This window comes from Cyrtonyx montezumae, unplaced genomic scaffold (assembly GCF_038088225.1).
Source record: "Cyrtonyx montezumae isolate F1298 unplaced genomic scaffold, pur_monq_1.0 scaffold_2, whole genome shotgun sequence".
NCBI lineage: Eukaryota > Metazoa > Chordata > Aves > Galliformes > Odontophoridae > Cyrtonyx > Cyrtonyx montezumae.
The window spans coordinates 47,571,765-47,597,944 of record NW_027071936.1 but is presented as its reverse complement, the minus strand read 5'-3'; the positions used below and the strand labels follow the sequence as shown (position 1 = coordinate 47,597,944).

General features: G+C 36.3%; 1 protein-coding gene across 5 annotated transcripts in view; it reads left to right on the top strand.

Moving 5' to 3' along the window:
• KLHL5 (kelch like family member 5) overlaps positions 1-26,180 on the top strand; it is a 49,849-nt gene that overhangs the window by 3,584 nt on the left and 20,085 nt on the right. Inside the window, exons 3-4 of one of the 5 annotated variants that reach the window (XM_065737137.1) lie at positions 18,139-18,334; positions 19,293-19,475. In XM_065737137.1, coding sequence (XP_065593209.1) covers positions 19,333-19,475 — 143 coding nt within the window. In that variant the 5' untranslated portion in view covers positions 18,139-18,334; positions 19,293-19,332. Of the gene's footprint in view, positions 1-11,467; positions 11,864-18,138; positions 18,335-19,289; positions 19,476-26,180 lie in introns of those variants that run through there. The other 4 variants (XM_065737136.1, XM_065737138.1, XM_065737135.1 and 1 more) reach the window with 4 other exon arrangements.

The following is a 26,180-nucleotide window of genomic DNA, read 5'->3' as shown; positions in this document are numbered from 1 at the left end:
AGTAATTGGCAGTCAAACCACTTTGATAACTATGATGTTTGTCGATACAAACAGCAGGAGAGTATTTGGTGTTATATTGGTTTACTATGCATTTTCCTGGTAGATCACTATGAGAGAAATATTTCTGTTTTACTGCAAGATTAAATACCTAATTATCAGTCAGGGCTGCTGAAGAGTAACTGTGTCCTATAGACTACGCTGGCATTTTTGAATAGAACAAATTTCTGTAAAGTTGAGAAATGAATTAATTTCAATCTGTTCATAGGGTTGTTTTACCAGGTCATTACCTTCTCAGCTGTAAGTGCAATTGATGTTGAAATTCTGATGTATTCCTTAACAACAGGATTCAATTTGAAGAATGATTTTTGAATAGTAATCTGTTGTTATTTTTTCCCAAGAGTATCCCTCAGATTTTCAGAATTAATGTAAAACATTATGTAATTGTGCAAGAAGTATTTGTAAAACAGAAGTGTAAGGTTGAAGAATGATTCCCTCCTAAAAATGCATCTGAATAGACCTGTCCCACAACCTTAGCTGTCATAATAGTCAGTCTGCTTATGTTAACTCTCCATTAAATTCTTTTCAAGGGATTTTACTGAAAAATTCTTAATTTGCAATGGTTTGCTATTCAATAAATTGTCACTTAACATTCTGTTTTTATTTTGGGAAATATTCTGTGGTCTTGTATTGTGCATTCAGTGGTGGTAAGTTGTTTTTTTTTTTCTTCAGAAACTTTTATTTCTGGATGTCCTTTAAACAGTATTCGAAGTACTTTCCTATTTAATGGGTACATACCTTTTTAACTTTGAGAATTGTTGCAGAAACACAATCATGCAGAACTCTAGGGGTCGGAAGGGACTTCAGAATATCAGCTAGTCCAACCCCCCTGTTAAAGCAGGTTCTCTGGTGTAGGTCGCACAGGAAAGTGTCCAGGTGTCCTGAAAGTGTCCTGCTCTCTTGGGCAGCCTGTTCTTGCGTTCTGTCATCTCTTAGTTTCAAAAAGTCGTAATTTGTCCAAGTGTTTTGCATGACTACAGCTTTTTAAGCCTTTGAAAAATACCCTGAAAACGTAAGCTTTTTCTCATTCTTGTACATCCTCAATTTTATACAGGGAAGGGAGGGAGAGGATAGGTTTTCATTCTTTTCAGATTAAACATTAATAACTAGCGGAGTGCTGTGGACAATTTTTAAGTCCTGTTTCTGCTAGTCTTTCTTTAAATGTTTCCTTAGACTTGCAATTGTAACCTACAGAGTTCAGCTCTGTAGGCTTCATCAATAAAGCATTTCTCACCTTGGCAAAGCATTTCACAAACAGCTTTGGAAAGGAGAATGTAAAATGAAAAATTAATTAGGTTTCTGAAACACTGGGCATTAGGAGACCAGAACCATGACTGTTTATTTCATCACTCTTTGTTCTGTGGTTACAATGTTCTGGAAGATGCTTGTTTTAAAAAAATAAATCCTCCTGTCAAATCTCAGTTCTAATTTGAATCTAAACCTTTAGGAAGAAAAGTTCTGCAGTACACACTTTGCTAACTAATATCTGAGGTATTTCTTCTTCCAAAAGACTGTATTAATAACAATTACTAAAGAGAATTAAAAGAACTGTGACAGTAATTTGAAGAACAAAACATGAAACATAAACAAATAATTCAACTTTGCAGCTGCAAGAGACAAGTATTGCTTTTTAAACTTTTTGCTTCTTGCTTCCTGCTAGTTTCTCTGAAGCTAATTATTTTCATTTAATTAATAGGCAGAATTTTGAAAGCTGGGCTTAGATGGAACAAAATGGACTTTCTATTCTTGCTTCTATATGTGTTGTGCAGTGTATTCAGAATAAATGGGAGGGTGTTGTGTTTTACTCATGGTTTGGTGACTCTGCTCGGTGTTGTTTATTGACAGCTGTATGGCAACTACTGACTCATCCTGAGCCTCTGATTGAGCATCTGAAGGAAAGACCTGGTCAGTCCTGGGAGCACAGGTGAAGGCATTTCATCTGTGTGGCTAGAAGGAGTGGAGCCAGGTTCCACCCCTCTTACATGTCATCTAAGGGCTGATTGCCACAGAGGAGGGATCTCCAATAGGAAATCCCTCCTCTGTGGAGTTTTCTTTTGTGAGCCTTGATCCTCAGAGACAGGTGAGCACTCTTTTCCCTTTTTTTGTAACATCTACTTGATTGAAATGGTCCTGTTGCCATTACACCATTACAACAGCCATATTCTTCACTGCAGGAGCTATTTGCACTGCAAATAGCATAACCTTTTTAATAACATCATCAAATATGCACATCTTGCAGCCTGTCAAACTATCATCTGTTTCACTTTCTAAGGGCTTCTCTTTTTTCCTTGGAGTTCTTAAATCCAACTTGCTGTATAGTTATTACTTGCAAAGGAGAGCAATGAAGGATAAGAGGAGGAAAGAAAAAGCTCTGGTCAGAATACATTCTGCATTCTTTATATCAGCCTGCTCTCAAAAACTTATTTAAAAGTATGCTATGCTGTCATGCAATCCTAATTAATCAGAACAAAATAAAAATAATTTAAAAGGAGATATATAATTAAAATCTCTTTTAGGTGTTTTTTTAATTTCTAATGTTTGTTGGTGTTCTGATGTGCTGTCTGTTTCTTCTGTCACCTCTCTGTTGTCTCCTGTCTTTTGAAGCTGTAAAAGGATAATACTTGATAACATTTTGGTATGATACAGGATAGGCAAGGCGATAATGTAGGCTGTCTAGTATAGTTTTGAGTTGATTTGGTGAGAAATGGTGTTATTCATCATTCTAAAAATAAAAGCACACACCATCCTTATGCTCACTGTAGGCCCATTTTCAGAGTCAACAGCACCTGTCAACATCAAGTTGGAATATTCCTCTAGAACAAATGAAATATTCACAGTACCTGGCTAGATAATATGGGTGTATATTCATAATGTACGGAAAGTCCAGAGATGTAAAGACTGCAGAGAGGAGCATAGCTGAATTACCAAATTAATTATGTGCTAATATGTAGCATGTATGCAGTGAGGAGAAATGACAGAAGCTCTGTAAAAGTAAAACGTTTTTTGGTGTCTTTGGTGTTGGTACTTGCACGCATGCAATCCGTACTTGTTATGAGTAGGCAATGGTTGCCACTCCAGTTAAAGTATTCTGCATTGATTATTCGTTATATACAATGTGAGATGCATTGGTTGGTAGATATTAGAAAATATATTCTGATGGCCTAAAATCTGCTTTAGAATATGAAATGATCACTTTGGCATTGCCAAAGATGAAAACAAAGTTTAAATCTTGCTCTTATATGTTCAGTGAGAGAAACAGTATTTTGTATGTAAATCTAAATTGAAACTTGTGCATTCAGACTGTCTAATTAAAACATTACAAACGTAGAGCATCTAATGATGTTATCATAACTTGATAAGCTTAGCAAGCTCTTCACCAGGAACTGTAGCAGTTTAAACATGGAAGTAAAGCAAATAAAACTAATTGGCTAAGATTAATCTCCGCATTTATAAAAATGTGGGCAGATGAAGTGATAAGTAACAGCTTTCCTTGATAGATTTTTTTTTTCATTACCAAATACAAATCAGAATTGCACCTTTGCATAATAAACTGACTGTCTTTTTGATTGGAGAAGAATAGATTAAGTGGCAATTTCTTTAAATATTCAGGCATTGTCTGAAAATTCACAAGTTTGATAAATGAATGCTTTATAAATATTGTAAGCTAGATAAGTACTTCTTTTAGTACGTTCAGCTAATGGGGAAGATAGCTTGGTAGATGATGGCAAACCATTTCAAGCTAATGGGAGCTATATGTAGTTGTATGATATGCTAGTTTCGTGTTTTCCTTTAGGTTGAGGTGCTTTTTTTCCTCTTATCAAGTCTAACAACTGATAAGGCAATAAAAAAAGCTTTTTGTTAATTCTACTTTTTCTATCTTAGCCAACAGAGTTTGAGTCTTTCTCTTTTCTTAAGTGTACTGGATTGACAGTAGACCTCGTACTGCTAGGAGTGCCAACAGTTCTTATATTCCCATTGTTTACTATCCTGTGTTCCTCCTGGCTTTTTATTTATGTTGTTGTTGCCTAGTATTCTCTGTACAGAGCAGGGAGTGTTTTAGGAGTCCTGTAAGATCAGAGGTGGAGCGGCTAAGATCATGGGCTATGTGCTGAACAGTTAATTCAGTGAGTGCTTCAGTGATTTAAAGGCTTAATGCTACCATTGTTGTTTTCTTTCTCTAGGTAATTTTAATTTTGTGCAGTTGTGGAAGGTAGATTTGTGTTTAAAGCTGTGTTTGAACAATCTGTCAGACACTGTGCTGATTTTTGTTCCACTTCATTTCTAAATCCTGGGCTCAGGTGATAAGTAGCCACTTCAAGGTGAAGCACTTGCGCATGCCCGGAAGCAAGAGATAGAAAGTTTGTGAGTCTGTAGTACCCCAGACAAGCAGGATTTGTGTCTTTTGGATTATGGGTCCCCAGTGACAACTTCTGAGCCTCTCTACTAATTTCAGTCGAACTCTGACAGAGCGTACCTTTTTGTATGCTTAAATTTCTGGAAGGCATTAAAAATACATGGGTAGTTAGGGAAGTCCAAATAAGTAATACTGCTTGACTCGCTAGCTGGTGAGCGTGTCTGCTTCTGGGTCTGAATATGACCAAGGGTTTTCTTGTGCTACCTGTATGCCAGAAGGTAGGGAGGGAACTGTTACTGTGTGTAAGTCTATGTGAGATGAAGCATCTAGGAGAACTGGAGTTACTGTTAGGAGAGCCTATGAAATAACCTCAGGTTCTCTACTTATGTTTATTTTTGCAAGAAATGAGTCTTGGCTGGTTCTACAACTCGATTTATTTACTGACATTGATTCAAATTAAATTGTATTTGAAAAATACTACTTGGTGTACATTTTCTCTTTGCTTACTGTATCTATTTGTAGTGCAAGTTTTGCTTTATGATTACAAAAAATAAAGGAAGGTTTTTGCAGATTGGAATAAAATAATTACTTCCGTTGATGTTAAATTCCACTGCCATTCTTCACTTACATTTTGATGTGATTTTATCTGGGATACCAATTATAAATATATAATGTGGAATATGTAGAGATTTGATAGAAGATTTAATCTGAAATTAATTAGCATCCAGTTACAGAATTAAAGATGTTTTCCCTTCTGAGCCTTAGATACATATAGTTTGTAGAACATAATTTCCAGGAAGTTTTGCTGAACTCACAGCTTGGATTCTTCTCTTCCTGTATATCTAGTTACCATAGCTGGGAGTCATTTCCTGTGCTTATAAGGATCATAACCACAATCAGGCAGTAGATACATTTTCTATCTAGCCAATCCTGAGCTCAACAGGGAGCTTTATTTCTATCCAGATGTTATTTTTAAGGCTCTTATGGTATAAAGGCACTTAACCTATGGGAGTACACAAACAGAATTGGAATGCTCATTTGATTATATTACTAAATGCAAGTTGCTGTTAATAGAGCAAATCTTTCATTGCCACAGCAACCAGTCCAGTAAAGTCAAAGGGCCCCCTCCTATCTCCAAGGCTCTTATCCCATGGGACTTTTTCCAGCCGATCTCTGAGGAGGCTGTATCTGCTATACTGAAGTTTGTGCACCTCAAGCAGTGTGTGCAGTTTTGGGTGCCGCAGTAATAGACATAAGGCATTCAGAAGAGAGCAGCAAAGATGGTGAAGGGTCTAGAGGGCAGTGTATGTGGGAAGTGGCTGAGGTCCCTTGATTTGTCCCAGAGGAGAGGATGCTGAGGGAGACCTCATGGTGGTCTTCAGCTCCTCCTGGGGAGAGAACAGGAGCAGCACTGATTTTTGCTCTATGGTGACAGTAACAGAATCTGAGGGAATGGCATGGAGGAGCAGTGTTGGGGACGGTTAGGTTGGGTGTTAAGAAAGATTCTTCACCATAGGGTGGTGGGCATGGAACAGGCTGCCCAGGGCAGTGGTTACAATACTGAGGTGCTGGAGTTCAAGAACCATTTGCGCAAAACTCTGAGAAATAGTTTGAATTTTGTCCTTTGTGGAGCTAGGAGTTGGACGCAATGATGTGTCCCTTCCAACTTGGAGTAATCTCTCATCTGATTGTATATCTGCTGAACAGTGTTCATATCGTAACTCATTCATATCAGTGACATTTCTAGGGGAGATGAGTTGTTACCATGTCTGTATTAATTTTACCTTGTTTTCTTTAGAATCAACTGTACCAATATTATTAGAGTGTACTGAATAAGAATCTTCTTCTTATCTTAATAGATGTATGATTATTAGAGTCTTTTGGCAGAGAAAACTGTTTTTGTCATTTTGGGGATTGACATGCCATACCATTGTCTATTTCCTATTGTAACTGAATTTTAACTAGAAAAACACACCTGACTTTACATGGAGCACAAATATTTTTTAGAGTGAATAAGCTTACTGCAGTTTGTACTCTGGAATAGCACTGTTACATTTTTGCTAGTAAATGGTGCCATTTCTGAAGATGCCTGAATATCACTTGGATAGACAGAAACTGATGTTAAATGTTCTGATGTTACAGAATGTAAATATGTTGGTTTGCAACTGTTGTCCTGTGTGAGCCACTGTGATGCTCAAGCCAAAAAAATCTAGAATCTGGCAGTGTAATCTTCCATCGTGTATGGGGATCTTTGTCTTTTTTTTCCCCTCTTTCTATCTTGAGTAAAATAAACTGTAAAATATGCTGTTGCTCTGTGAAGGTCTCTTTGTGCTAGCATAAAGCTGTGTGCTCTGAAGACAGTGTTTCTGAGCAAATGGCTTGCACCTCTCAAGGGATATGTGAAGTGCTAAGTAGCAGAAAGTTGCAATGCAGTGCCCAGAATTTGGCAGCAGTTTATTTCTGCTTTGGCAGTGCACTCTAACTGTAGTAGTTTTTGGTTTGGTTTTTTTTTTCCTGGGTGAATTACACTGTTCTGCTGAAAGGGACTTCTTACATAAACACGAATCTGAAGTGTTTGTTCTTATTAAAAAAATTTGGTATTGGAAGTGATCATTGTTTTATATAATCACAGAGCATAAGCTATTTTTCTGAAGTCTTTAAGCAATTTCTATAATTTTTGGACTAGAACACAGGAATTGGTTAGAAAAAATAACGTTTAACACTTAAGATAATGATACAAGGAGGATTGCGATGTCAGGGTTTTGTCTACAGCATGTGGGTTTTTTGATAATTATTTTAATGTCTTGAAATAATTGAAAGTTTAAAGTCTCTTCAAAAGGTGTTATATTTTGAATGCCTTTTAATGATCTAAGTATGTATTTGATTAATTCATGAATGTCTTATGGTCAGTGAATGGTTCTGATGCTTCAGAATAAGTATCTGGGATCTCTAAATATTGGCAGTAAGGTATTACCTTGTTATATCTTAATTATCTAGATATGTCTCAAATACATCTTTTGATATGTAATGCTTTTGCTTTCAGGAGAGAAACAACTCTTACAGTCAAAACAAGGACTTTAATTATTTTGACATTTTCATTCTAAATTAGCACTTAAAAAGGTAATTAATATAAGGACTGGCTGAGCCTTTAAGTCCTAGATCTTCAATTGAAAAATGGATGATTTTAAATTCATTTGACAGAATAAATACCTTAAAAGTATTATGTCTGAATTGCATTGATGTTGGATGGCAAAGTTTTTTTGAAGCTGAAATGTAGCAGTTGTTGGATGGCAAAGTTTTTTTGAAGCTGAAATGTAGCAGTGACAGTAAAAATGTTGCCATGAAAAGTGATGTTGAGATGCAAATTTTAAAGGTGCCTCAAAAATGTATCTGAGAAAACATATTTGTTTACTTGAAAATTTAGCTGTCTTTCTAGTGGAGCAAGAAGTCACAATGAATAAAAACACTTCAAACTAATATTAAATAATGATTTTTCTATTTGGCCCACTAATGTACTTAGATGTATATGAGTATTTGGAACCAACATACCCTGTAATTATGCACTAAATGTATTTGAAGAGTAACAGTGTTACTTAAAATTTAACTTTTTGTTGGATTGTAATCTTCCTTTAACATCTGTACGAATAAACAGATAATATATAATATTTCTAAATGTCTGTAAAAGTTTTTGATTAAAAAGTTAGTTTCATCTTTTACTGCAAGTTTAGCATACAATATACATTCAAATGTTCATTTGATCACAAGGTATCATGTGGGAAACTCCTCCCCTGCTAACTGTCTACAAGGATTAATTTCTTACTCTGTGGAGCTGCTTATACGAGAGAAGTCGTGTACTTAAATGTTCAGCTGCTCACTCTTAAGAATATCAGTCATATCAAAGTCCAGGTTCCTCAACACTGACTTCCAGTAGTTTTCCACATCAGTAATGTCAACAGAATCTTTCAGAATCAGGTTCACAAAGAGGACTGTGTACCTATAGTAAAAAAAAAAAATGACTCACCACAAGATAGAATATGATTATTCATCTGCCACAAAGGTCAGAAAAGGTAAGTGATTCAGAATTTTCTTAAAAACAAAAATGCTTGCCTTAGTAAATTAATTACAAAAAAATAGATTAGAGTCCTTACAAAGTCTCTTTTACTGTGTCTAGCCAAGATGCTGCCACCCAGTTTACATTTTTAAGCAAGTTTCTAAGATATCTATTAGTGTTACTTGAAAAACTTATGATAGGATATAGTCATGGTGTGGGCTTTTGGATTTGTTTGCACCCACCCCGAGAAGAGATGTCAAAGATGAGGTTTGAGTGTTCCAAGGAGAAGTGTCTGTCCTACCATCTCAGCTTCTGAGATCTCCACAAGGGTGGTTAGCTCCCATCAGGGGGACCTTTTAAAATCTATCACGTTAGTCATATGTAAGGAAGCTTGTTGAAAACAAGGGGGCCTCGATTGTTTCAGGCAGCCTTACTAATTTAAACTGTGTTAAGTGCTGCTTGCTTCATTTTGTCATTTTTTTAATACCAGCTCGTATCTAACTTACATGAAATATATATAAATGTATTTTGTGTTGAGAGAGCAAGTTTGCATAATATAGAAAAATGAAAGAAAATAGTTCTGTTTTTTCATCTTTTAAAACCACAGCACCTTCTTTTCTTATCTCTGAGCCCTTAGCTTCACAGCTGGAAAAAAGCAGTAATTGGACTGTATTTCCCAGAGAGTCATAAGAAAGTGCTGAAAAAGTGCCAGAGCTGGCAAATCTGCCATTGCCTTTGCTTACTGTTACTGGGATAGTTTCAATTTCAGATGAATCTGTTATTCAAGAGAATTCAGATCAGTCCTTACTGTTCAATGGATTTACCATACCAGCAGAAGGAAAGGTGTTTAAAAGTTTTTATAGTTAAATAGACAATTGAAATACTACTACTATAGTGAACATTATAAGCTACTGGTGTATTTGTTATTGTTTAACCACATTTGAGGAACACTAAACACCAACACAAAACATAAGGAGAGGATATATTTAAAAGATGCCATTTATTATTACTTCTTGGGTGAAACTACAATGCAATCCAACTTGCAATTGCATGAAGGGTGTTATTTGAACAGTACAACTGAAGCTTCTGAAATGTACATAGCTGTAAAAGGCGGGTAGGGACTGGACTTCATGTATTTCGGTTAAACATCCATGCAATTTTTATACTGATCCTCAGCAAAGATGTTAACAGCTTTGTATATTTATCTGTGTGATTGTCTCACCTCTCAAGTTACCCTCAACTATTTCTGGATATGTTGCAACTGACATGGTACATCAGTTTTGTTAGAACAGGACGTTAGCAAGGTACAAGTTCTGAAATGCAGCATCTCCTGTGCAGAATGGTTGGAATACTGTTTCTGTAGAAAGGCACTTTGATGGATTTTGTGCGAAGCAGTTTCATGAATAAGTGAGTTCTGAGCAGTGGTGGGTGAGTTTTCCAGCTTAAAACTGTCCTTTTTAGCATTGTAGTTCCCAAGAAAATTGTATAGGTTTCTGATGACATTAAGCAGTGTTGGCTTTTTTGGGTGATGAAATTTTGCAGTGTGGAAATAGTCCTGCGGGCTCTGCATTCAGCCTGTTACAAAGAACACTACAAGTGTCCCAATTGCTGGATCAGAGAGGCATATTTTGTAGTTTGCTTTGTTCATCTGAGTAGTAGTTAGCTTCCACTCTATATGGCAAATGTAGGTAAGAAAAGAAACAATTCCTATAAAATGATGGAATTTGTATCCTGGGGGGTTGAGCAGACCAGATGAACTCTGAGGACTGGATGTAATTCTGTTTTATCAAGAACTGATAAAATCCAGTATCTCTTTGTTATTCTAAAATTGTTGTTTGCATGTGACTGGAATTAGTCTCAGCAGCTTAGACCTGAATAGCTCCATATGCCGTAGAGGGAGTAGGCTACTTTTCAAAGGAAATATAAATAGGTTATTGTATATTTTGTCTTTGTGACTTGATTTCTTCCTCATTCAAATGAAATGAGATGTTTTAATGTGTTGCATACTCTACTCATGTAATGGGAGTTCTGTCTCAGAAATAGAAGGATACCTTTTTCTTTCCTCTGTCACAGTACCTTTAAGCTGATGTGAAGCAGCTGATTCCATATGATGAGAGAGAAGCAAAGCAGGTCTCGGGTTGTCCCTTGCTCAGACTTGTCTCTGGTGTCCTGGGCAGTGACTGATTAGCCTTTTTGCTTTTGCTTTTACTGATATATAAGTGAATGGAAACCATTAGCTCATTTCAGATGTAGAATGCTAGACATTTTTCTTTACTGCAGACCTAGTTTTGAATAAAAGCACAGTGCGAAGAAAGGCTGTATAACCCTGTGCCAGTCCCTTGAGCCTTCCAGGCTGTTCCTGTACTGGTTTTTTGTTGTTGTTTTATTTTTAGTTTAAGTTACCACATGTCCTGTAAAGGGAAAAATGTTATTTACAGTTCAGTTTCTCCTCAGTACGATCAGTTATCTTTGGATGGGTTTTAGTCCTTTCTGTAAATTTATTCTCCAGCAGTGCAGAAAGAATTTTGTTTGCTTTGTGAGGGTTTTTTTCTCCTCTGTAGAAGCAAGAGTTAACAGAATGAGAAGAGATTCGGAGATGCGGTACAGGAATTACTCCTCTGTCATTTGTGGTTTAAGAAAAGGGGGTGGTATTCATCTCTGTAAAGGGTTTTAATGAATACTGTTTGGTGCTTTTGAAAGCTAATGGTCAGCAACAGACAGCCTACGAGCTTTTAGAGTAAACTGAAAGGCTTTTTTCCTAATGGAGGTGATTGTTTCACCTCCTCTTTTTACCTCAGGATTTTTCATCACCCGTTGCCTTTTGTTTATATTCAAATGATGTACCGTTAAAGAAGCGTTTTTGTGTGAACGCGGTCCTTTCCCCCCTCCTTCCCCTGTACAACTGCTGCTTGCCACAGACGGGCAGAGCATGTGTTTCCCTTGTCTTGGTTGGGTGCACAAATCTTCTTTTATGTGTGCTGCTTCTTACTCCGTTGCCTAGACGATCACTGGCTTTCACTGAGGATGTCTGGTTCTCGTAAAGACTTTGACGTGAAGCAGATTTTAAAAATCAGATGGAGGTGGTTTGGTCATCAGGCGTCAGCCCCTAATTCTGCAGTCGAGAGCCACCAGGGAGACTTCTGGAACAGAGGACAAAATGTAACGACCGGTGGCACAAAGTTTTTAGATTCAGGTAACCTGCCGTTAACAGCAGTTGGTTACAGGAGGTCCAGCCAACAGGATTTTCACAACTCACCTCCTTGGCCAATGGCATCCACCTCAGAAATCCCTGCATTTGAATTCTCGGCAGAGGACTGTGGAGGTGCACGCTGGCTTGGCGGACAAGAGACAGATGATAGAGCAAGTGAAGAAGAAAATGAATCGGACAGCAGTTCGTGCAGGTTAATTGTTACTTTCCTATTGTGGGAAATATATTTTTGTTTTGTGTTTGCAGATCGCGTACGTGTAAAGACTAGCCTTTATTCTGTATTAAAATGCTTCAGAAACCTAGCAGTCACTGTGTATCAGCAACAGAAAATGTTCTATAACCAGGCTTCGGTGTGTTTACTATGACCTTTTTAAAAGGCATTGTTATTTACTCAGTGTGGGTAAATAAAGCTCAAGCGAGTGCATGCACTTTTGTTTTCAGTATTATACCCATCACATGTTGACATGAGCAAGCTAATGTCCACAATGTGATGATGTTACTGGATGCATTTAAGATTATTTTGAAGTGCGACTGATCATCTGGTTATGGTGAGAATTGGTCCCCTGCTAGTTAGGAGAAAACTGGACGTTTAAGCTTCTTGCAACAATTATCTGATGTTTCTGTGTATTTCTGTAGATAAAGGAGATGGCGCTTTAAAAAGGCATATTTTGGCTATAAGACAAAAAACATCATTTTTGCTTGTACACACACAGCTTGAAGGAAAAAAAATCTGCTGTATGTCAACCAGGTTATGCTGTAAACTAATAACATATGGTTGCTTTAAAATGATTGCAGTTGTCTGTGGGAGTCTTAAACTATAGCTGGTTTAAAAGAAAAAAATGGTTTTACTGTATCTGTAAGGATGTTTTGGTGTTCTTTTCTTACATATCGTTTCTAAAGATGGAACTGTCCAATTTGTTCTTAAGTGAAACGTGTTGGAAAATTAGGCAAGTTAATATCTTTCTTGTTAAGTATTAGTTTTTCTTTAGTTTATCTGTCAGTGTGTTCTTCATTGAAAGTATTTTTCCTCTTTTACGCTGCCTGTAGCGTAATAATAGTTACTTTATTATGTCATGGAAATGTTAAGGTATTTACTTCCTTGATTTTTCAGATAATTTGCAGTCATAAAGCTTTTTGCAAGTACATTGGTTTAAAAGAGTGCACAGCTTAATAAAGCATATTAGGGATGGATCAGTCTAGTTAGGGTAGTTCTACTGTTTTGCATTCCCCAGAAGAATTCATTTAGTACAAGGGCAAAGCAGTCCATAATATAAACACTGACTATTTGTGGCTTATATCACCTTTAAAGACTGGAGGCAAGGAGGGAAGGTGTAAACTTTTCAGTATTTCTACTGTGTGTTTCTTTTTGTCACTGACCTGCAGTAGTACTAGCATTACAGTGAAAGGAAGTTCTGCTTACTGATTCATCATAGCAGGCAGTCTTACTGTGCTGCAACAACCGGGTAGCTATAAATAACAGACCTCTTAAGAGTTCATTTTTTTTTAAGCGATATTCAGGTACGATTTCTTTTAAATAGCAGTGTCACCAGATAGTATTTACAATATAGATGTGACATCACCATATCATATCTGTTTGTGATGTTAATTTTTTGGTACAGTGTTATTCCATATGAGATATTGTCACCATAGCAAGACAATCGATGTAGAAAAAAGCATGCAGTTCAAAGAGACAAGTATGTAGCTTGGGATTACTACAGATTTGTTTTTAATGATAGAAGAATTTATGCATGACAAAATTAATTTGTTACTTTGTAGAGCTGAAAAGCTGCAGATACATATTGAGGGGGTAGGAGGGATCTATATATCACTGCTGTTTTATTTTTTCTTTTTTGCAGATGGACTAATAGACTTTTAATGCATGCAAGATTTGAACTTGGTAAATTTGAAGTATCTTTTAATTATGCATTTAGTCACAAATAGCATCTGGAGTTGTCTGTAATTCCTTTGTTTTATAATTCTTGCTAGTGTTTTAATTACATGCTTTAAATATTTTAGGTAATTTTTCAGTTCAGTGTTGGTATACAATTTAGTATATAACTAATGGTAATACAAAGGCTTGCTTTGTATCATTGTCTATATTTTTGTTTTCAAGGGTAGATGTTATCTTGTTCCTTTTATTAAGAGTTATTTTATTAAGAATTTATAAGGTTGGGTCTGTTCGGCCTTGAAAAAAGAAGACTCAGAGGGGATCTGATCTATGTGTGTAAATATCTAAGGAATGGGAGGCAAACAGATGAGTCTGGACTTTTCTCAGCAGTGCGTGGCGGTAGGGCAAGGGGAAGTGGCCACAAGCTGATGCATGGGAAGTTCTACACAAATGTGCATGGGAACTTCTTCACAGTGAGGGTGATAAGCACTGGCACAGGCTGCTCAGAGAGGGGATGTCTCCTTCTCTAGAGACGTTCAAGACCCTCCTGTATGCCTACCTGTGCAGTTGGTCTAGGGAGCTGCTTTGGATGGGGGCTGGACTCGATGATCTCTAGAGGCCCCTTCCAACCCCTACAATTCCTTGACTGTGTAATATATAACCTACATAAGTCTGCTCAACAACTGGACTTTTTTTCTAATGTTAAGAACAAGAGTAAGTGGTTGTCTTTTTATTATCTAAAATATGATTTCTTATCTACTGACCTCATTCATGTAGTTTTCAGATGGCTTTTTCCCATGTGAAAACCCTGTTTCCTGCATTAGAAACAAATGTTGCATATGAAAAAAAAAACACCTTTTTTAAAAACCAACCAATTTTTGTAGAAGCTGTAGCTTGCTTCTTCAGTCCTCTGTAGCTTCTTGCCCGTGCCCGAGAAGCATGAAATGACAGGACCAAGCTCACTGCTTTGTGTATTTTTTCTTCTTTGCTATGTCATGTGGCACAGGTTGTAAAGCATTTTGATTGGGTCTCTGTCATTTTAAGAGCTTCGGCTCATGGGATTCGTTTCAAGGAGAGGCAGTGCAGGGTTCTTTTCTTATCAGTGCAGAGCTTGGTGGTGTAATGGATAAGCACGTCCCAGGTTTGGTTCCACGTTTCTGACAAAGGCTGCCACAGCTGTCTGAGATGCAATCATTCAGATTCAGGAATAAGAGCTGGTTGGCTGTAAAGCTTTTAAAATTGTTCTGTTGTGTTGAGATCATCACTGACTCATTAAGCTAGTATTTGAGAAAGTTCGGTATAAATTGTTTACTGTTTTTCACCTCCCATGTTTCCCCTGTTGAGGCTGTTGGTTATAACTTTCCTGAGGTGTTAGATTTGTAACTTCTTAAAGTTTCCAATAGGTGTGCAGATCCTCATATAGCATATTAACGCCTATTAGCAATATCTCTGTTTTTCCTTACTTTTTGTGGGTGACTTAAAAGCAGTCCTCAAGCCTTGGAGGTACCATGGATAACACACTGAAAATGCCTCAGGTATACCTACAGTGCAGTGTGTCTGATTCATTTCACCCTGTCACGCATTAAAACATTGGAATATAAGCATGGAAATAGATTCAAATATAAAATACATATTCATATTTGAACATTAAATACAATCAGCAAGTCAGAAATTGTCGGTTGTGACCTAACCTTAACAGTTTGCTAAGATGCCTGCACAGATCTTTAAGACAAGGTCTGAATGCAGAGGGTGATAGCTACTCTGCATGTGGATTCTGTATAGACAGTGCTGGAGTTGCAGTATATTGGAAGTCCCACTCAGTTGCAGCTCAGATTCTTAACTTTAAAAACAAAAATATATAGCAACATGTTAAACTGTGGAAACTGGCATATTATTGTTTTGGTAGGTTGTGTTCTGGTCTCCACATGCAATAAAATGGCATTGAACTTGGTGGAAGCAGTATAAACAACAAAATTGTTACCGTATTCTTAACATTATTTTGAAAAGCTTTATTTTAAAGCAACAGCAAAGTTCTTAAATTCAGATTTGTTTGAAGTTACAAAAGCAAACTCTTAATATGTATCCTAATTTGTCCAAGAGACATACTGTGTTTTCTAACGAGCTAAGGAATTGACTAACATTCATATTTTTTTCCTATTTTTCTCCTTAAAATGTCATATTTACTTAGTTTTAACTATCCGTTCATTTTGAGAAATCCATATTGGCTTGTTGATTTTCTGTTTAAGTAAATGTTGTGGTTTAAAAGGTAATATTGCACACCTTTCAGAAAAAGATTTAAAAAGTCATTTCAAATTTGTTCTTCTATCACTGTTCCAAAATGAAGAGTTTGAAACATGTATCCCAAAAGACAATTATGGAGGCATCAGACCTAAAAGATATCTTCTGAAAAGTAATTTAGAATGCAGACCATGGAATAATGTGTTTGAAGAAAAGAATTTTTGCAAACTTTGTTACAACCCAAGGTTCTTACTTAATGACATTTATGGTTTATAACTAAGATGTTTGATTAATTTGAAATAACTATTGTAACTCCTGCTTTGAAATGTATTTTGATACTTGAAAATGATTAAAAGAAAGATGCAAATCCTTGTACTAGAAACAGATTATGCTTCTCCCCCATCAAAAAAAAAACCAACAAAAAAACCCAGCTCTTTCTTGTAGAAGAGAGATCTTGTGAATGTGGGAGGAAAGAAGGCTGGTATGTGTTATGGTTTTTGCTTTATTTTGTTTTTGTGCTGAAAACTCTGCTGTGGCTTTGTTTAAGCTATGAGCACAAAACCTCAAACAAGAGCAGGAGAGATGTGAATTTAGCTGTCCAGTTGTCATCAACTATGCTGTTACTTTTGAAAGTCGTTTTTGAGTGGTTTACTACCGACTATGTTAATTGCTTTGTTGTTCTGCGGTGAGCTCTAATGGACAAAGCACCTCATTCCAAACGTCCTACTGCAAGAAATAAACTCATGTTAAAATGGTTTTATAGCGTATCTTCTATGTAGTTTTGATTCTAAAAAGGTGCATTCATATATAAATATTAAACAGATGTAAAAAAAAAAGTAGCATCTTCAGTATATAATTTTTTTATGTCTGTCACCAGGATAACATAATATGTAGCCCTCAGGGGAAAGAGCTTGCCTTTAGGGTAACTTACATTTTTATCATCATTATAATTTAATAATTGATAAAATTATTAATTGGTCAATGCTAGATAGGAACGTTTTGACATAAATAGGGAAATAAAAGAGACCAAAAAGTATTACAGCTGAAGGCTGCAAAAAGAAAACTCTACAGATTAAGGTTCTAAGATACTTATGACAAAAATATTTCTACTGAATGTGGTAAAAATACTATCTTAAAGGAAAATGTAGAAGGGGTTCTTAGATATGGGTAGCTATTTTATGTGCTAGCAGCATCAGTCTTTCCTGTAATTTTCCTGTTAGTATGTGTGAGGTGTGCAGATGTCCCTCTAGCCTGCACAGGAAGGAAAGTTTGAGCTATACTTAGAGATAAATCTGAATCAAGAGCCAATTTCAGAGGAGCAGAAATACCTATGATGCTCAGAGGTGCAGGACCTTATTCTAGGTACTTGCTCTGAGCATGCAGAACACATGTCAGCATTCAGTACTAGAGATTCCTCTCTGGGTGGGAAGGATGGCAGCCAGGAGTTCTGGGTGATTTTGGTACTGCTGCTTGGGGAGAGGAAAACAGTTTTCGTCTCTTCCTCTGTTTCTGTCTTCTGTGTGTATTCTCCCTTGCCATCATGGCTGAGGCTGAATTGAATGGGGAAACAAATTTGTAAGAGTGTTTGGAGAAAGGGTGAGAGAGGATATAAATTTTTCATAGGCAGTCACTATGTAATAGGCATAAATAGACCCTGAAGCTGTATCTCTCCCTTTACGTAAGCACTTCAGCTATTTAGCTACATCTTTTATATTCTCTTTATGGATCACTGAAGCTTAATGTTTCTTTCCCTTTCCATTTTATTTCCCTAAGGAACATGGTTTTTAAGGTACTGGCTACAAGATAGGATGGGTATGGTGTTGAATTTGTGCAGGTAGGGGTAGTGAACTGAGTGTGGCTTTCTGGTGTCTTAAGTGCTTTATTCTGAGCCTGTGTAAAGCATGCTTTGCTGCCAGCTACTTTTCCATACAAGCGAATGTGGTGAGTATTGCAGAGAGCATGCATGTGTGTGGGCTGACAGTGGCTCAGGTCAAGGTGTCATCTGGGTAAGTGCTGCCTGAGGAAGATTTTTCCTTCTCCATCCTAGTTTGTTGCTTCTTTGGGCGTATCTGCACAACTCTTTGTAGGCTAGATGTAGATCATATCCCTGAATGCTATGCAGATTTTGTTTTCTTTTGTATAATTATTAATGCTGTAAGCTGAGAAATCTGGTTTAAAATACAGTTCAACAAAAAGATTATTTCTCTGAGTACTTGCTCCTTAATCTGTGATAATGCTGCCTAGTTCTGACAGCATAATGGTTTTTATGGTTACTTGGTGAGTCAGATAAGGGAACTGATGTGGCACAAAGTAGTTTTTTCCTACCCTCATTTTCTTTCCAGATATGAGTTCCTTGATTCTGTTTCCCACATGGCCACAAAGAACACTTGTTCACAGCAAGTCAGAGGGCCAGCAGTGGAGCAGAACAAGTGACTCATGAGGGATGAGAAGAACTTGTCACAGCTTAAATAGATGCCTAGCCACTACTTCAGAACACATTTAAAATATTTAAGTCCTTAGAGGGAAGTAGGTAGGCAGGTAGGTATCTCATTTCTGATCTATTACTTGGGTTTCAATTATGTGTCAGGTTACTTGGCCTGTTTAGCTATCTGAGTTACATGTCCAGGTGCATGCACACATACACACAGGAAAAATACTTTACAGAGCATTTATCTCCTTGAAATTTAGACTTAAATGTTTGAGGATCTCTCTTCGAATAACAGTTCTAGGCTGAGGACTGAGCTCAGGGTGGAAATCATATGAATCCATATGTTTCCAAATAGTACAGTAGATCTAGAGTTTTGTTTTAATTTATCTGCTTAGTTGATAGTGAGAGAATAGTAATCAAGAAAAAGTGTGCTTCCCTTGATGTAAGTAATTAGTATCCAGCTCCTTTCTATCTTAGGTCCATGCCTTCTGTTTACTTCTTACTCTTTTCTTGAAAGCATCTATGTGTATGGACAAGGATAATTATTTTCTCCATCCACTGTTGCTTTTCCTCTATACAGCCTTCTGTTCTGTTAGATCTCATTTAAAGTGCTGAAGACTTCATGAAGTAAGATAGTGATATAGTGATGTGTTTCTTTATGTATTTTTTCCCTTGCATCCATCCACTTTGTGGCTCTTTATATGCCGAGTTTTGTTGTAACCATCTTACGCTAAGCGTGTATTGGAGTGGCAAGGAGAAGTGTAATTCCTTATTGCATCCTTGCATCACTTTTTCACTTTGTGAAGTCCTGGTGTATGCCTGTTCTTCCACAGTGTCTACAATTTTATAAATGTGATTATTGGACTGATCGCCGCGCATCCTTTAGTTGAAGAGTACAAAGAGTCATCATTTCTGTTCTTGTGAGAGCTTAGATAATGTTTGGAGGAAGAAAGTATGAAAACGAACAATAATTAAATGGGAAGGGAATATGCATTTTTAATTTTATCATCTGTATAGAGAATTTTTATAATTTAAGTGTGAACTGTTTTCTGTTACTGTCTTCAGCAGAACCTCCAACAGCAGTCATACCATATCGTCTTGTCAAACTATGGAGCCCTGTACATCAGATGAATTTTTTCAGGCTCTCAATCATGCTGAACAAAGTTTTAAAAAGATGGAGAACTATCTTAGACACAAACAGCTATGTGATGTGGTGTTAGTTGCTGGTGATCGTAGAATTCCAGCTCACAGGTAAGCTTATAATGACTTGAAGCAACTTTGAAGACACATTTGTAAATTAATATTATGTGTTCTGTTTGGAACATCCTAAGCAATTTGGAATCCTTTAAATGTGCTTAAGCTTTTTAACGTATATTTTGAAACTAAAACGTTATTTCTGTCGTATGTGACACAGCATCAAAAGTGATCACGTTGTTCTCACATTCTACTTTTTGTCTTCAAGCATATAGGAGGATATTTGCACAACAAAGTAAGTCTCAAATGCAACTTCATGCTATTAAAAGTAGTAGTAACTTTTGTACCACAGAATGGAGTAAACAAATTTTGTTAGACTATTTTTTTTGTACTTCCAATTAAGTTGTTGGATTCATAATTAGTTAAGGATAATCTCTGTCTACATAGTTTTTTTGGTCCCATATTAAAAAGAGTCTTTTGGTAGTAGACAGTAAGTGGTAAAATACTAAATTAGTTCAAAAAGTTCAAATCAAAAATTACCTTATCTGTTGTCCTGTGCTAGGAAAATATTAAGAATTATAAAACAAAAATATAAATAACAGAAGAATGTTTCAGTATTTAATGCACAGTTTTAATAGTTTAATTATACCCAAGTACCTGTTTAAACTGTGGCTTGAAGTTATTTCTACAACAGAAATAGTAGCCTAAAGCTTTCCTGTTTTCCATTGCTGATTCCTCCCATCACGGTGAAGCTGCAGCTTTATAATGTAATTGTAATAGAAAAATGAGGAGAGGTTACTGGTTTGGATGAGCTGTTTTTCTGGGAGCAGGCAGGTAGTTACACCATATTTGTTACTCTCTTAGTGAGCCTTCATTTTATGAAACTTCATTTTTTCGCTTTTGATTAAAGTACACTTTACTGCAATTAATACAGAAAGAGGTGGTCCTGGTCTTTACCCAACCCCTGACCCCAGTTCCTTTGTAAACGCTTCTGTAGACAATAACATTTGTTTCAGAGAGGCAAGGGGAGTGCAGTTGAGCAAGGTGATTTCATTTTCCTTATTGCTATGGAGTTGCACGTGATCAGTTTTTGTCATATTCAAATTCATCACAAAACTTCATCATTCCTATGGAAAGAATAAATCAGAAGGAGACAGGGAATGCACATAGCCCTAGTGGATTTGAACCCACTCAAGTAATGTAGAAGGCAAAGAACTTTTGACTGCTTGCTCTAAATTGCTGTAAATAGGGAAAATAGTGATTAATACAGACATAATCTTCCTTCCTTATATGGTGTGGTAGCATGTTTGCAGTATGCAGTTCTGGGGTTGAGTTTATTCAGTGGTTAAAAAGCACGGAAAGGGTGCAGATGACAACTGCTAATATCTTGTATGGACTGGAAGATTTTTTTGCAAGTTAAACAGAAACACAACACTGTGTACTAAAAAAATTCTTTAATGTTGTTCATACCTGTTCTTCATTTATTTATAGAACTGACTTTGCTCTCCCAGTTTCTGCTGCTGTATCTATTTTTGTAGTGCATGCTGCCACCTGCTATTTGCATTGTTCTCTTAGGAGGTGAAGCTTCTTGCTGTAGTTCGAATGTTTTATTTTAAATATGCATAAAAGTTAAGGCCAAAGGAGTGCATGCTGTACTTTCAGAAGGAGGTGGGAGTTTTACACTTGTCCTTAGTTCACTTTATAGCATTGGAGCAGCCTACAAAGGAGCTTTGTCTTTTGCACAGTAAGTTATTTCTCTTCTTGTTTTGTTTTCTCAGAGAAATAACTATGGTCCTCATCTCTGTATATTCAAAGCTCCTCACTGAAAATTGAACTTTTCCATAGCACAAGGGATAAAGATGGAAATGTTAAAGTTGGCTTATAATCTTAGAAAACTTCAGTAAGAAGATTGACTTGATGTACTTGTGGTAGCCTGTGTTATAAGAAAAAAAGTGTAGGATTTTTTTTTTTACTGCCTGCATCAACCTGTCCAAATTCAGACTTATTTGGCATTATCTACAGAAACGCTCAGTGTACTTTAGTATTCTATTGATTATTTTATCGTAAGACTTAATTAGTAACAAACACTTATTAAATAGATGCTAGATTAAAGGATTTCCATTAGAAGGCATGGAAGAAAATAGAAAGTTCATTTACACTGGACAATACTTTTAATTTAAAAATTGATAACATTTTTCTCTTTTATTAATCCCTCCCATATGCATAGAGGAGGTGCATGCCTGCACCATGTTAGCAATCTGAGAATCTCTGTAGAGACCTATTTTTAATTCTTGTTGGTACTGACTGATGAAAATGTAAAAGGCATGGGTCAGAAGGCAAATGGAAGCTTATACCCTTTGGTAGTTAGGAAACTTGTTTGGAAAAGTACACATCTTGGTTTGCAAACTTATTTTTATCTTGATGGTTATTCTTCTGTGTACTACTTCTCATATGACTTAATATTTCCTTTGTTTCAACGTGGTATTATCTTACTTTGTAATTTTTTTTTATTGCTGTAACTTCGTGTTTATAAAACTTCAACACAGAGTGTTGCTAAAAAATCAAAGTGCATGTAAAAGTCATTCTTTTGTGTTAGGTATCTGTTGCTACCAACTGGAGTTGTTGAGAAATTTTGCTAAATTTATTGTAACCATCACTTCAGTGTGAAAGTGGCAAAAGAATTTTGAAAAGTCTGATTTCCTAGGATGAAAGATCTGCATAGGTTGCTCTGAAACTAAAACCTCCTATTTATTTCCATGGAAGCTACAACAGATATAAAGTACAGTAGCACTATTTGATAGAGCAAATTCTCAGCTACAAAACACTATTTTTCAACACAATCTCCACCCTTAGCCATGCATTTTTGCTAGAGATGAGCAAGAGCCTGCATGCCACACTTGTAAAACTCTACATCGCCATCTGAAACATGGCTTGCCTTTCATGTCACTCTCACCACTGCTGAAATGAATGCACTGTGCACTGCCTCACTGTGCTCACATCCACTAATAGGTCTCCATAAATGTTCAGCAAGTATCAGTGAATGTCAATGGATGCTATTTTTTCTGCATGGAATTGTTCAGTGATGCACTTCTGTTTCATATGCACTTCCATGTCAGGTGCCGTGTTGTCAGCCTGCCCCATCTTTCACACTGTGGCAAAGTGTAATGTAATAATGGTACGAAGGTTCAACCTCTATTGCCAAACCACCAACATCTGCCTCTGATGTCGTGGGCCAACCTAATAAAATAGGAGGCATTACTTTTGGACCAGTCTTCATAACTGGACTTTATTTCAACAAAAAAGGTGCATCCTCTGTGTATGTGTAGGTATTTTAAACACATTTAATTTTAATATACACAAATATATTAGTAGTATATATATTAGTATATTTCATATACACCTTTTATTACCAATATGCTTTATCAAGAATGGGAAGTTGCTTGGAGCCACCATTGCACAAGGTGCTTCATAGCAGGGGGTCAAGCTGTTGGCCTGTTTAGGACTAGTCTACACAACCAGAAACCAGGAGGTGCCTAGGAACTGTCCCTGTTATCTTCAAAGTGTGAAGCTTCGTTTCATTTTGACACGTGAATCAGCTTGGTAGATAGTAACCATAAGTTGCCAGGTTTGACACCTATCAGCTTTTTACTCGATTATTTAGGAGGCCTGGAGAACTGTCCTGACAATGCACCTTGTGCCTACTCTGGCAAGAAATACACATTTTACTGTCTCTTAATAAATACGAATGGAATTAGCTTGGCTTTTCAAAATGAGTTAAGCTGTCTGGTTTTGAAACAGTAAAAAACAGAAATTAAAGACATCTGTAATATTGCAACCTCCTGTAAGAACAGGAGGACAGGAAAAAAAGCCCACAAGACAAGATGTTGTCAGTATTTATTGCATAACTATTGTATGTTTTTCCGGAGAAGATAACTGTTCACATGTCTTAGGATTTTCCAGATGAAAAATTTTGACATTCATTTGTACTTTTTCTCTACATGATTCTCATAAGTTGGACTGAATGATCCATGTGGTTCCCTTCCCACTTGGGGTGTTCTGTGATTCTGCGTTTCCCTGTGCAGTAAAAAAGATCAGACAGTTTTCTGGGTATAATTCATGAAGCAAATTCTGCAGCCTTATCTGTGCAGAATTTGACAGTTGCTGGTAATTAGATAAGGAGAGTAAAAGTGAAACATGTTCTACACAAACAGGACTGCGATGCCAACTGCAAGATAGCTGTTTCTGATGCTTGGTACTGTTAGAGGCTTCTATAATGTCACTATATTAATTTCATAGGTATTTGTAGGCATTCTGCAGGCTGGTTTTGAAAGATATTACACTTAGGGGAAAAAAAGGACTGTAAACTCAGAATATAGAAAGTATAACTTAATTTTGTAAACTGAGGGAAAGCAGTATTTTGTAGCATAAGTGGTTTCCAGTGAACTCTTGATGCATTTTGAATGTTTTAAAATTAATAATTATTCAGTTTTTGTAAATGACTCAAACTAACAGGGAGATTGAAGATGTTACTTTTAAATGTAGCTTCTATAGCCATTGCTCAAATTCATTAGCAAAAGTGTCAAAATTTGAATGGGGAAATTCTGTTTACTCTTCTCACATGAAGGTATAGGTGCTTCACAATCTATATGCAGGAATGCAGTTAATTTTCAGACCATCAAAAAAAAAACAGTTGATAGAAAGATGAGTTACTTGCAATGAGATTAAGAAATCAATGAAAAGTGGATGTCCTAAGGCATGAGTAAAGTAGTAATTGATTTTTATTGATGTGTGGTAAAAGCATGGGACAAGAAAAGGCCAGTTAACTAGAATTCTGCCTCAATTTTCTCTTACTCTATATGAGTGTCACTTGATACATTTCTTCGAAAATAGGAGCATTTAGTTAAATATGTGGATGCTTATTGCCTAAAATTAAAACAGGATTGTTATCAGTATAATGTATGCTTTTGCATACTACTTATATTAATCTACTTTTACGCTGTTTTGGCATATGCAAGTTACTGTCTGGAAAGCACTTAACACTAAAGTGCATCTGCTTTCTCATGATTCTTAGCAGAAATTGGCAAGAATAGGATCATGTTTTACATTTTTAATAATTTATTTTGGAGAACTTCAAGGCTGGAAATCACAGCAGTCTTGTCTGATACCACCGTAGCTGGTACGAGGTATCTGGCATTCAACAGCTGTTGCTAAGATATGTACAGTCCTGCCATTTACTGAATTATGGTGCAGCTAACTCTAACAGTGCAACTATTTCAAAAGCAGAAAGAAGTCTGTGTCAATATATAGGCGTTAGGTTCTGTTTCCCATGGCAGAGACCATTCTTTTACAAGCTGTATTAAATACAGAGATTCAAGTCAGTACAGAGATTGAATATTCTAAGTTGCTTGTTTTTTATTAAAAAAAAAATATATATATATATATTGTTTTGAATTGGAACTGAAACTTTATTTCAAACAAGATTTTAAAATTAGTCCTTTTTCATATGCATTCCTACGTAACTCTATTTGGTTATTGAGTAGAAAAAAAGCATTGCTGGACTGTAAGTTTGTCCAAATGGTCACCAGTCAAAAGATGTGCAGGAAAAAAGGTAGTTCAACAGTAAACAATTTATTACTTTTCAGTTAATTTATCAAGAGACAGTTCTTTGCAGATCATTTTCTATTTCATTAAGGGACAGATCTTTTTATTGTCCTCATGTACACACCTGCAAATTCTTCCTATTAATACATGTGAGATCTGCTCCTAAGCACTGGTGCTTACCTTTTCAGTGAATTTTACTATCTTTTGAGGTTTCTGATCTCTGTCATCTTAACAAGCCAATATAACGACTCCACAGAATAAAGTAACATTTTCTGAAGTATTGGATTCATTGAATGTATGCAGATATGCCTGATTTAGTGTTTTAGCAACCCTGTCCCACAGGCTGGAGATTGGAACTTGATCTTTGAGGTCCCTTCGAACAGCTCAAGCCATCCATCTTCGTTCTTATCCATTGTGTGGAGTATCATTGAAAAATAAAACATGGAATATATACAACAATAATTCAAAGAAATGTCTGAGCGTGGAGTGTTTTTGGTTCTTTTAACGATTCTGAGTACTTAAAGATACAGAGTAGATACTTAAGTAAACCATGTTTATCTACTCTGTATCTTTAAGTACTCAGAATCTTTAAAAAAAGAAACTACATACCTATCCACAAAAGACATTACTATGTTAATTAGTTTGTTTTGTGCAGCATTCTTCTCCTTATGAGGTTTTGTTCTCTGTCCCATCTCTGTGCTGACTGTGCTAGTCCTGTCATCAGTAATAGTAGATGATTGCATGCATGCACCAAGAATAAAAGTGTTTTAAAGCACTGTGAAAAAGGACTAGCAAGTCATTATTTCATATTTAGAAAACTTAACTGATACAATGCAAGTGGAACTCAGCTTTTCTATTTTATTTCCATCATGTTTATTTATATTTAGCTTTCATTTAAGGTGATTTTGTGAGTTGTGTCCATGTTGACTATTAAAAGTCACTGAGCTTTGAAAGAGTAATTCATTTACTTCAATAGCAAATGTAGATTCAGTAACAGCACTTCATTATTCATAGAGGGGAACTGGAGTGTGGAGCTGTTTGTCAGTTTAAAAATGTTTTTCTCAGTATGCTATTTCTTCAAAGGACAAAATAATGAATCATAAATTAACAAACATCAGATTGACAGTTCTTTTTCTTTCTTTTGCTGTCTTTGTCTCTCTC